At 40.2% G+C, this 12,400-nt stretch overlaps 1 protein-coding gene across 1 annotated transcript; it reads right to left on the reverse strand.

Annotated features, from left to right (window-relative positions):
- Window positions 1–1,312: 1,312 nt before the first annotated feature.
- On the reverse strand, window positions 1,313–5,187 carry haus4 (HAUS augmin-like complex, subunit 4). Its single transcript, XM_012832505.2, has 10 exons — window positions 5,078–5,187; window positions 4,757–4,837; window positions 4,522–4,661; window positions 4,251–4,382; window positions 3,786–3,914; window positions 3,372–3,468; window positions 3,006–3,151; window positions 2,027–2,157; window positions 1,848–1,916; window positions 1,313–1,656 (listed from the first exon to the last, which is right to left on the reverse strand). The coding sequence occupies exons 2-10, from the start codon at window positions 4,815–4,817 to the stop codon at window positions 1,470–1,472; spliced, it is 1,092 nt and encodes a 363-aa protein (XP_012687959.1). The 5' UTR covers window positions 4,818–4,837; window positions 5,078–5,187; the 3' UTR covers window positions 1,313–1,469.
- Window positions 5,188–12,400: the final 7,213 nt, after the last annotated feature.

Raw genomic sequence — 12,400 nt, forward strand, 5'->3', positions numbered from 1 at the left:
ACAGCAAATATCGGTTCGTTAACGGCTGATCCGCATCCAAATCATGTGGTTCATTTCAACCAGGCTAAACTTATCATGGCATTTGCGCGTGCACGTCCTACTTCAAAAGGCAGGAAAACAATGATTTTCTAACGGTATAATGGTTCTAAACTCAAAGAAAAGGGCTCTTTTTTTCTCCGCTGGCGAGCAGGAGATGAACATGAACGCTTATGAAGAATACAAGACCATGGCAAAATTCAACACCGCCACCGCTGTGAGAGCAAGGTGTGTTGGGATGTTTATAGGGTGATATCTATGTATGAATATCTGACGGCAAGTGTCAACTGGTACAGAGGTTTCCTCAACTGGTTCGAATCTGTAAGGTTGCTAGTTCGAATCTCCTCACCTTCTTCCTTAATGTAGTTTTACATTTCCTTGTAAGTCGCTTTGAATAAAAGCGTCTGTTAAATGACTAAATGTATTAATAACAAATGCAATAAATTGAAGCAGTGAAAATAAATTGTCTGTATTTCTCTCTAGTCCACCTTAATCATTTTCTACAATAATGATATGCTATGGTGTACTAATAACACTCATATAATTATGAGTGCTTGGTGCTTCGCATCACCGACACTACAAAAATGTACCACTCGCAAATAAATGACTCGATAAGGTCTTGTAAATGAATTATTACTTGTCGGCTGAATCGGTAGCGCTCATACAAGAACTCATCATAATAACTATCTAATGACATCTAACTATCTAATATCAGTCCTTGGTCAATGGGATCCCTCCTTTTCCCGGGGGTGTGGCAAGCTTATCCAGCTACACTTAAGTTAGCCTGCGCTGGAGCAGGTTAGTGCTAATTGATATGTTACTATGGTGATTTATCAAAAGTTGCTTCCACGAACCAAAAAGAGGGGCGTTTTTTTTTATCTTAGCCTGAAAATTAGCTCGCTAAACCGCTTAGCGAGCTACGACGAATACCCCCAGATCAGAACCCGGTCATGGCCAGCCCAATCCCCAGACCTGAATCCCATCGCAAACCTCTGGGATGTGATCAAGAGGAAGATGGATTGGTCACAAGCCATCAAACAAAGGCGAGCTGCTTGAATTTTTGCGCCAGGAGTGGCATAGTCACCCAACGGCAATGTGAGAGACTATACATAGTGCATACTGCACTCATTAAGTCTAAATGAACACTAATGTCTTATCCTTTCTCACTCTTGTTTATTTACCTTCTTTTATGAACAGTGGTGTGAAATTTGAGTTGGTTTGCATTCTTGTTCTACGTTTGTTTTTATTTAATCTTTTATTAAATTATAGAAATCTGTACATCCAAAGTGTCTGTTTTATTCATACAGATAATTCAAGTTCTAAATGTTATTATTTAATAGTATTGTATGGTAGTAATCACAAACATTTGTACAAATTAATCCAGTAGCACACAAATAAAGGACATTTTGCAGTATTTGGACCATGACTGATGATCATTTAACCTCTGGTTTAGTCAAGGTATCCACGGCTAACTTCTTGGCTTCAATTTCAACCTGAAGACGAGCATATTCCTCCACTAGGTCCTTGAACTCTTGACCAAACATGTCATATGAAGCAAGTTTGTTCTCAACCGCCTGTTTCTCTTTCTGAGTGGCTGTCAACTCTGTTTCCAGATGTTCTCTATGCAGGATGATGAAAAGACAAAACCAGTCAAATAAGTGAAAATAAAACACACCATCTATGCCTTTGGTGTACTACTACCCTATACAGGATCAACTGTAATATTATTATAGAAGCTGCATTTGATAAACAAAACAGAGAATTGGACAATCATTTCAAAACTAAGGTCAGTTAAGTGCTTTGGAACCCACCTGATTTTTTTATGTGTAGCTATTTTGCTTGCTGTATATGTGTCCAGCTGTATAGCCAACATCTCAACCCTAAAGCAGGGACAATCAATCATTTTGTAAAGATTGGATGTTATCAATCACAATATAATAAGTACACTTCAATGCAAAACCAATAATTGATCAATAATAAACAAACAAACCTTATCTTCTGTACACCAAGCTGACATTTGGCTTCAAGGTATTCCAGCTTCTTCCGGTCTAACTTTGTCTGAACTTTTAATCTGTTCTCCAGAAGCAAAGTCTGTAGAAGCCTCATGTGCTCCAGCAGGTCCTGGGATGGCAGCCAAAACATCAGTGACTCTCAATAATAAAACTGAGGACATACTAACATTGACACATGACATTTTAATCCGATTCGTATTACCAGAGGGGATTTAAAATCAGCGTAACCTTTCCCCAATGACGTTCACTTCTAGATTTGCCCTCAGACGGACAAAACATTGACACTGAGGACAGTGATGTGAACTCAGTGAATGTGTGATCCCTTACATGTGATCCCTTACATACAAATCGCACGATCAGCGTAGTGTGAATCAAGAATCACAATATCTTGCACAAGAAAAAACGGTGGCGTGTGTGTAACAATATTTTGTGAGTAGTCAGAGTTCACTGATAACTAACAGGGCTGTTTACAAGTTACACAATCAGAATATACAGTCCATGTCCATTTTCCAGGAATCGCATTGGTTTCAAGTTTACAGTGTGTCTAACATTTGCCATCACAAACAGCTGTGATCCAGCAGCCTTACTTTGGAATAGATGCCAGAACTACTAGTAAACATGGCCATCCTCCAAAGCTGTTCTGGCATCAAGCTGTTGAGCAGTTTACTGGCTGCATCCTACTGTGGCACAGCATGTGATCAATATGGTAAGATACTCTGCACTCTACTCTTCAGAGCTGTGCAAGTGACAGACTTCTGTAGTATTGTCACTTTAGTATGGTAATGTTGTAAGGCTACCAACAGATTCATTCATTCTATTGTTCTCCTCTAAAAGGTTTAATATGATGCATCATGAGTACATTACTGCAAACATGCCATACTGTTTAATGTTGATAGAGAGGAGGGCAATATCCTAACTAAATCATGTTCAAATGTTTTGGCCATTAGCCTGACATACATTGAGATAACTGTGAGTTTGCCGCGTCAATCTGAAGGCCATCTCTGCGTTTGCTTCTCTTAGGTGCTCAATTCTGTTCCTCTCCTCCTTCAGCAGTTGAGGGAGATGGTTGAACTTCTCCAACTTTAGACCATCACTGTCTTTCTCTGAACAGAATAAACACACACACACAACAAAATAAAACAAACAGGGATTAAGCAGAGCCTCAACTATAACAACTTTAAACTAGACATTAAGAGAAATAAACATTAAAAAAATACATTGCAACTTTTCAGGGGGAATGGTTTTGAAAGAAGTGAACCAAACTTCACATCAATTCCAACAAGTGCTACAGAATATCCTGAGAGTCAGAGTTAAACAATGCACCTGACTCAGGCTGAATATAGCTTAGGATGCTAAAAGCCTTCCTTTTGAGATGTTTCTCCAGCTCCTTAGGCAGTCTTTCTTCCATATCTTGTACATCCTTAAGAAAAGAAAACAACCTGAAATTACATCTGAGTAAAGTAGGTAGGCAATAGCCAAATGAGGGAACAGTATAATTGTGAAGAGCTGAAAGCATATCCGAAAGAGGCCCCTTCCCTAAAAAAAAAACAAGCCATTCTTCTCTTCAAATACATAAATTGATGGAAAACCTAAAGGTAGAGGACTGAGCTCAGAGGCTTACTTCTAATTCACTAATCTTCTTGATAACCTACTGTTCCTCCATGAAGACGTAAGTAAATCGTATTATTACTGGTTACATACCGTACAAAAAGTCAATATCGCATGTCATGGACCTACCTGCTCTGAAGGCAGTATTCTCTGTATGTGTTTTGAAGAGATCCCTAGGACCGCGGACGGGCCCTCAGTCAGATGCAACTGCACGTCACACTTGGCAGCCAATAAACACTGCTCTAGTGTTCCGTAAAACTGCAAAGAGACAATTCATACCTTCACATATGCTCATTCAACTACAGAACACAGCGATATTGAAATATGGCAGACTTCTCGTCTCATTCTCGTACCCATCACTCAAGCATATGGTTTGAGAGAATAATCAGATCTCTGTGAGTGATTGGAGTTCTATAAACAAAACAGATGTAGTCCTACTATGCAGTACCACCACTGACACAACTAATCAATAGACTGAAATCAAAGATTGGTCAATAATTTAGTTGTATCAGATGTTCTGCTGCCAGGCTATAAATGCCAACAGTCACATCAACCCTTACGAGATGTGAACGTCCACCCCTGATCAGTGTGTACCTTGTCATCATCTGGCGTAACAGTGCATCGGTACTTCCCAACTATGTACTCCTGAACCATCTCCTCCAGTAGCTGATGAATAATCATAGGCCTCATCCACCTTTTTGTCTCAGTCTGAAGCTCCTCTTCCGCCTGGAATTTGTACACATCAATTGTTTCAACACTCATTTTATCTCATGTGCGTGCAGATTTCCCTTAAATACAGTACTTGACATGAACAAAAGCGTAACATATCGTTGGTTTATTAATTATTTAGAACACAATACTCTGCCTTTTCCAGTTCTTTCCGAAGAGACTCAGTGAGACCAGTGCTGTCCACATGTGATGACAGTTTGGCCAGAAGCTTACAGAACTGAGGATTTTGGATGAGGTCATCTTCCGTTAAATCGGCTGAGGGGAATGCTTTAAGAACTTGAAAGAAAATATCGTGTTGGATTTGAGAAAGAAAGATGTTTAAGCGTTGTTTTGTCAAAACCATAAACAATAAATAATGGTCAATAACTTACCTTTCTCAAGCAGGCTATTCTCTTTTTCAGTTGTTTGAAGTGGATGTGAAGACGACGCCATACTTCCCTAGCGTTAGACGGCTAAGAATGAAAAAATCTCTTTAATAATGAACTAGACACATTTGATAATGTAAGGTTAGCTTGCCATAGTTTAACGTTACTGTCTTGCTACCAAGCTGCAGAAAGCCCTGAAATGTCCCGCAAAATAACTCGAATACAAGAACAGGACAAAACAGGCAACAAAGTCTGTGCTGGAAAATAAGCAAGTCAATTACAAATACATCCATCGACAACTAATTCATTTATGAACGTATGTCTTACCAATAACCTAGTTCAGACGGTCCGTCAAAGTTTTCCTGTTTATTTCCGCGCGCCCCTGTCTGATTGGCTCATCGTTTTTCTTTGCTTTCTTTCATGGGTGTCAGCTAACTGGGTTTAGGAACATTACCCCCATCTACTGGTGTGAAAGTCTGAGGGGAAAGGAAAATGTGTCTCGTCGCTCGTAGAGTCCATGTTCTGTAATGAAAGTATTACCATAGGGCAGTGGTTCTCAAAGTGGGGGGCGCGCCCCCCTGGGGGGGCGCGAACACTCTCCAGGGGGGGCGCGATGTCACAGACGGAGAAAAAAAAAAACTACCGCCGACCTGTCACTGGTTAGTGAAAGCTCCCTCAGTGGCGAAATGCAAGGGGCTGGACTGACCCAAACAAATCAGATACGGTTTTGCTCCTGATCCACCAATCAAAACGGAGTTTTTTCATTTGAACGCGAGTTGCACCTAAGTTTCCGAGTATAAAAAAAAAAACGCAGGCATTGGTAAGCTCTCACCCTGAGATGACTCTGCAGAGTTTGTTCAATTTCTCTTGTTTCCTGTATCATTCAGATATTCATTGCTTTATAAACAGTCTTTTTAAAGACTCACTCCTTTCTTAGTAATACCTTACTGCGCTTGCAGTAGGTCTATTCGTAGCCTATTCTAAGGAGTAATTTGCCCCAGTCTTTTGAAAAAGCTCGTAGCCCCGAGAGCTAGCCTAGCTAGCTACCTTTTTCCAACTGCAGCTAGCCCTTTTCTCCTTAACACCTACCTTTATATTTTTGTATCATCCACCGTGTTGCAACAAATAAAACACCAGCACTTGAATACTATTTTGTGCTGTCCCTGTCTACATTGTGTACAGTTAGTTTTGTTAGGAATCATTGCCTAGCACAGCCTTATCCTTATCCATGTCGTTCACAACCACACATACAAGAACACGACGTTGAAATTAGAACCTTATTAACTTCACACACACTGTATCAGCAAACAAACACAACTATGGACACGTTTCTGATTCGTAAAAGTCAGAAAGAGAAGCCTGTGGACTTCTTTAAACATGAACGTGATGGCCTCCAGCAACAACGAACCACCATCTCCAAGCAGTGTCTGGAGGCATCTTATGTAGTTGCTCATATAATTGCTAAGCTTGGCCAACTCCATACAATTGCCGAAACACTGATTTTGCCGGCCGCGCAAGACGTGTAGAATAGAAGCTAAACTCAGCGCAATACTTATGTCAAATGACATTGTATCACGCCGAATATCAGAAATCAGTTTGGGTCCTATTTCAAAGAGGACTACCGTTCATTCGCCTAAGTTCGGGATCCATTTCTCTGCTCAGCAGACGAGCTGTCAATAGACATGAAAGAGCAATTGAAGAGTGACAGTAGACTTAAGCATCTCCCCTATTTCGTCATTCTGGATAGCAATGATCACCTTTGCGACATAGCCTTAAAAATGCTCATCCTTTTCGCGTCGACATATTTGTGCCAGGCAGGCTTTTCAAGACTGACTGCGCTCAAAACTAAATACCGCAACCGCGCACAGATCGAGGATGACCTGAGGATATGTTTTCAAACATTGCCCCAAGATTTGAGAACCTTTGCAGTGCAAAGCAGGCTCATGTCTCACATTGACAGACCTGTAGGATTTTTTTTGTAAAGATCACAAGAGGCCCATAATAATAACAGTATCCAAATTATAGCAATAATAACACTAATTATTATTATGATAATAATACAATAATAATAATTGGTCGATAGTCATTAATTATAATAATAATAACATAATGATGGTGATAATAATGAATAGCCTACTAATAGGCCTACTATTACTGATAATAATAATAACAATAATAATAATAATAAATATAGCTGCAGGCAGCAATGGCGGGTTCCTCCTCAACATTCCAATCATTACAAAATTGACATGACACTGACATGTATTTCATACATGTACACAACATTGGGCAGATAATTGGATCAATGGCTGATTTGAAGACATTTTTTAAAATTATTCACAAATTGTCACTGTCGAGAAATATCCATGCTGGTGACATTATGGGTTCTTGAGGCTTTGTGAACCAGGGAAAAATGTATATTCTGCACAATTTGTCACTGTATAGAAAAATCCATGCTGCAGACTTACCAATGGGATATTCAATTTGAAATGCAATACTGTCAAGATCCACAAGGCTTCAAGCTAAGGAGGGGGCGGGGCCTTGGTCAGGCCACAATGTCATGAAATGGTGTGTGTGCGTCTTGACAAGTGTTTGGTGTGTCAGGTGGAAGTTTGTGTCTGTGAGAACTGGGGCAAGCCGCGCGGGGAGCGAAGGAGGAGAGAGGGAGACATTACACTGGAAATGGTGGTAGCAATTAGCCAAGCATGCATGTTTCAAATATTCACCAAAAATCTACTTTTCATCTTACAGTCAACTTTTTTTCAGATTTGTGTACTAAACATTCTCAAGTGTCTTCATATGAACTTGTGATTGAATCAGAGTATCACTTTTTGAATGAAAAATGTGTAAAGCATTATTTTAGCGTTAGCGATTAATGCAATCTGCTTTATATCAATCATTTTTGAAGATATGAAGTTGCCTTTGCACATGGGGACATGTTGTAGTGTCTTCCACGTGCATACCAAGTTTGGCGTTGATATCTGAAATATTTGCTTAGATATCACTTCACTTCCTGTTTGATGGCTTTTCTGCTGAAATTCAGTGGCTGTACCGGACAAACGGTTGTGAGGATCAAAATTCTGTTGGATAAATGTTGTGAGGCTTGGTCTGAAGATCATCTCTGGTGATTTTGAAGAAGATTTGACAAAAATTGTAGGAGTGGAGGCCTTTCAAAGGTTTTTGATAAAACCGGAAATTGCGGAAAATCTATATAACCGGAAATTGACGGCATAGGGTGTGTTGAATTCGTCTTGATCCAGGGAATCCAATGGTACCTCATTTTTGAAAATTGGTCAAACGGTTCAAAAGTTACAGTGTTAACAAAAGTCCAACTTTGACCTGTTGGTGGCGCTAGTGTGGTCTAGTGGGAGACATGAAACTTGGTGTGAGTGGAGAATTGACTGTCCTTAATGAGTGTGCCAAATTTCAGAAAAAGTTACCATACGGTTCTAGGGGCTGCCATTGACTTCAATGGCACAAGAATAATAATAAATATAGCTGCAGGCAGCAATGGCGGGTTCCTCCTCAACATTCCAATCATTACAAAATTGACATGACACTGACATGTGTTTCATACATGTACACAACATTGGGCAGATAATTGGATCAATGGCTGATTTGAAGACATTTTTTAAAATTATTCACAAATTGTCACTGTCGAGAAATATCCATGCTGGTGACATTATGGGTTCTTGAGACTTTGTGAACCAGGGAAAAATGTATATTCTGCACAATTTGTCACTGTATAGAAAAATCCATGCTGCAGACTTACCAATGGGATATTCAATTTGAAATGCAATACTGTCAAGATCCACAAGGCTTCAAGCTAAGGAGGGGGCGGGGCCTTGGTCAGGCCACAGTGTCATGAAATGGTGTGTGTGCTTCTTGCCAAGTGTTTGGTGTGTCAGGTGAAAGTTTGTGTCTGTGAGAACTGGGGCAAGCCGCGCGGGGAGCGAAGGAGGAGAGAGGGAGACAATACATTGGAAATGGTGGTAGCAATTAGCCAAGCATGCATGTTTCAAATATTCACCAAAAATCTACTTTTCATCTTACAGTCAACTTTGTTTCAGATTTGTGTACTAAACATTCTCAAGTGTCTTCATATGAACTTGTGATTGAATCAGAGTATCACTTTTTGAATGAAAAATGTGTAAAGCATTGTTTTAGCGTTAGCGATTAATGCAATTTGCTTTATATCAATCATTTTTGAAGATATGAAGTTGCCTTTGCACATGGGGACATGTTGTAGTGTCTTCCACGTGCATACCAAGTTTGGTGTTGATATCTGAAACATTTGCTGAGATATGACTTCACTTCCTGTTTGATGGCTTTTCTGCTGAAATTCAGTGGCTGTACCGGACAAACGGTTGTGAGGATCAAAATTCTGTTGGAAAAATGTTGTGAGGCTTGGTCTGAAGATCATCTCTGGTGATTTTGAAGAAGATTTGACAAAAATTGTAGGAGTGGAGGCCTTTCAAAGGTTTTTGATAAAACCGGAAATTGCGGAAAATCTATATAACCGGAAATTGACGCCATAGGGTGTGTTGAATTCGTCTTGATCCAGGGAATCCAATGGTACCTCATTTTTGAAAATCGGTCAAACGGTTCAAAAGTTGTGTGTGTTAACAAAAGTCCAACTTTGACCCGTTGGTGGCGCTAGAGTGGTCTAGTGGGAGACATGAAACTTGGTGTGAGTAAAGAAGGGACTGTCCTTAATGAGTGTGCCAAATTTCAGAAAAAGTTACCATACGGTTCTAGGGCCTGCCATTGACTTCAATGGTACAAGAATAATAATAAATATAGCTGCAGGCAGCAATGGCGGGTTCCTCCAAAGATTGCGAACCAGGGAAAAATGTATATTCTGCACAATTTGTCACTGTATAGAAAAATCCATGCTGCAGACTTACCAATGGGATATTCAATTTGAAATGCAATACTGTCAAGATCCACAAGGGCCTTGGCTTCAAGCTAAGGAGGGAGCGGGGCCTTGGTCAGGCCACAATGTCATGAAATGGTGTGTGTGCGTCTTGCCAAGTGTTTGGTGTGTCAGGTGAAAGCTTGTGTCTGTGAGAACTGGGGCAAGCCGCGCGGGGAGCGAAGGAGGAGAGAGGGAGAGATTACATTGGAACTTGTGGTAGCAATTAGCCAAGCTTGCATGTTTCAAATATTAACCAAAAATCTACTTTTCATCTTACAGTCAACTTTTTTTCAGATTTGTGTACTAAACATTCTCAAGTGTCTTCATATGAAATTGTGATTGAATCAGAGTATCACTTTTTGAATGAAAAATGTGTAAAGCATTGTTTTAGCGTTAGCGATTAATGCTATTTGCTTTATATCAATCATTTTTGAAGATATGAAGTTGCCTTTGCACATGGGGACATGTTGTAGTGTCTTCCACGTGCATACCAAGTTTGGTGTTGATATCTGAAAGATTTGCTGAGCTATAACTTCACTTCCTGTTTGATGGCTTTTCTGCTGAAATTCAGTGGCTGTACCGGACAAACGGTTGTGAGGATCAAAATTCTGTTGGATAAATGTTGTGAGGCTTGGTCTGAAGATCATCTCTGGTGATTTTGAAGAAGATTTGACAAAAATTGTAGGAGTGGAGGCCTTTCAAAGGTTTTTGATAAAACCGGAAATTGCGGAAAATCTATATAACCGGAAATTGACGCCATATGGTGTGTTGAATTCGTCTTGATCCAAGGAATCCAATGGTACCTCATTTTTGAAAATCAGTCAAACGGTTCAAAAGTTACAGTGTTAACAAAAGTCCAACTTTGACCTGTTGGTGGCGCTAGTGTGGTCTAGTGGGAGACATGAAACTTGGTGTGAGTGGAGAATTGACTGTCCTTAATGAGTGTGCCAAATTTCAGAAAAAGTTACCATACGGTTCTAGGGGCTGCCATTGACTTCAATGGCACAAGAATAATAATAATAATACCTACAATAACAATAGGTTTCCTCCTGACGGAGGAACCCTAATAAATATAGCTGCAGGCAGCAATGGCGGGTTCCTCCTCAACATTCCAATCATTACAAAATTGACATGACACTGACATGTATTTCATACATGTACACAACATTGGGCAGATAATTGGATCAATGGCTGATTTGAAGACATTTTTTAAAATTATTCACAAATTGTCACTGTCGAGAAATATCCATGCTGGTGACATTATGGGTTCTTGAGACTTTGTGAACCAGGGAAAAATGTATATTCTGCACAATTTGTCACTGTATAGAAAAATCCATGCTGCAGACTTACCAATGGGATATTCAATTTGAAATGCAATACTGTCAAGATCCACAAGGCTTCAAGCTAAGGAGGGGGCGGGGCCTTGGTCAGGCCACAATGTCATGAAATGGTGTGTGTGCGTCTTGACAAGTGTTTAGTGTGTCAGGTGGAAGTTTGTGTCTGTGAGAACTGGGGCAAGCCGCGCGGGGAGCGAAGGAGGAGAGAGGGAGACATTACACTGGAAATGGTGGTAGCAATTAGCCAAGCATGCATGTTTCAAATATTCACCAAAAATCTACTTTTCATCTTACAGTCAACTTTTTTTCAGATTTGTGTACTAAACATTCTCAAGTGTCTTCATATGAACTTGTGATTGAATCAGAGTATCACTTTTTGAATGAAAAATGTGTAAAGCATTATTTTAGCGTTAGCGATTAATGCAATCTGCTTTATATCAATCATTTTTGAAGATATGAAGTTGCCTTTGCACATGGGGACATGTTGTAGTGTCTTCCACGTGCATACCAAGTTTGGCGTTGATATCTGAAAGATTTGCTGAGATATGACTTCACTTCCTGTTTGATGGCTTTTCTGCTGAAATTCAGTGGCTGTACCGGACAAACGGTTGTGAGGATCAAAATTCTGTTGGATAAATGTTGTGAGGCTTGGTCTGAAGATCATCTCTGGTGATTTTGAAGAAGATTTGACAAAAATTGTAGGAGTGGAGGCCTTTCAAAGGTTTTTGATAAAACCGGAAATTGCGGAAAATCTATATAACCGGAAATTGACGCCATAGGGTGTGTTGAATTCGTCTTGATCCAGGGAATCCAATGGTACCTCATTTTTGAAAATCGGTCAAACGGTTCAAAAGTTGTGTGTGTTAACAAAAGTCCAACTTTGACCCGTTGGTGGCGCTAGAGTGGTCTAGTGGGAGACATGAAACTTGGTGTGAGTAAAGAAGGGACTGTCCTTAATGAGTGTGCCAAATTTCAGAAAAAGTTACCATACGGTTCTAGGGCCTGCCATTGACTTCAATGGTACAAGAATAATAATAATAATAATAAATATAGCTGCAGGCAGCAATGGCGGGTTCCTCCAAAGATTGCGAACCAGGGAAAAATGTATATTCTGCACAATTTGTCACTGTATAGAAAAATCCATGCTGCAGACTTACCAATGGGATATTCAATTTGAAATGCAATACTGTCAAGATCCACAAGGGCCTTGGCTTCAAGCTAAGGGGTGAGTGGGGGCTTGGTCAGGCCACAATGTCATGAAATAGTGTGTGTGCGTCTCGAGAAGCTTGCGCGTGTGTCAAGGGAAAGTCTGTGTCTGTGACAATTGGAGCATGCGCGCAGGGGAGCAAAGGAGCAGAGAGGGAGACATTACACTGGAAATCACCCTAGCAATTA

Source organism: Clupea harengus, chromosome 8 (assembly GCF_900700415.2).
Source record: "Clupea harengus chromosome 8, Ch_v2.0.2, whole genome shotgun sequence".
Taxonomy (NCBI): domain Eukaryota; kingdom Metazoa; phylum Chordata; class Actinopteri; order Clupeiformes; family Clupeidae; genus Clupea; species Clupea harengus.

Excerpts from the sequence above, each read along its gene's own strand:
- haus4 (XM_012832505.2), bottom strand. The coding sequence starts at position 4,817 with ATGGCGTCGTCTTCACATCCACTTCAAACAACTGAAAAAGAGAATAGC. Across the intron at positions 3,469-3,785 it reads GAATACTGCCTTCAGAGCAG|GATGTACAAGATATGGAAGA; the intron begins GTAGGTCCATGA and ends TCTTTTCTTAAG. Across the intron at positions 1,917-2,026 it reads CTTGGTGTACAGAAGATAAG|GGTTGAGATGTTGGCTATAC; the intron begins GTTTGTTTGTTT and ends TCCCTGCTTTAG.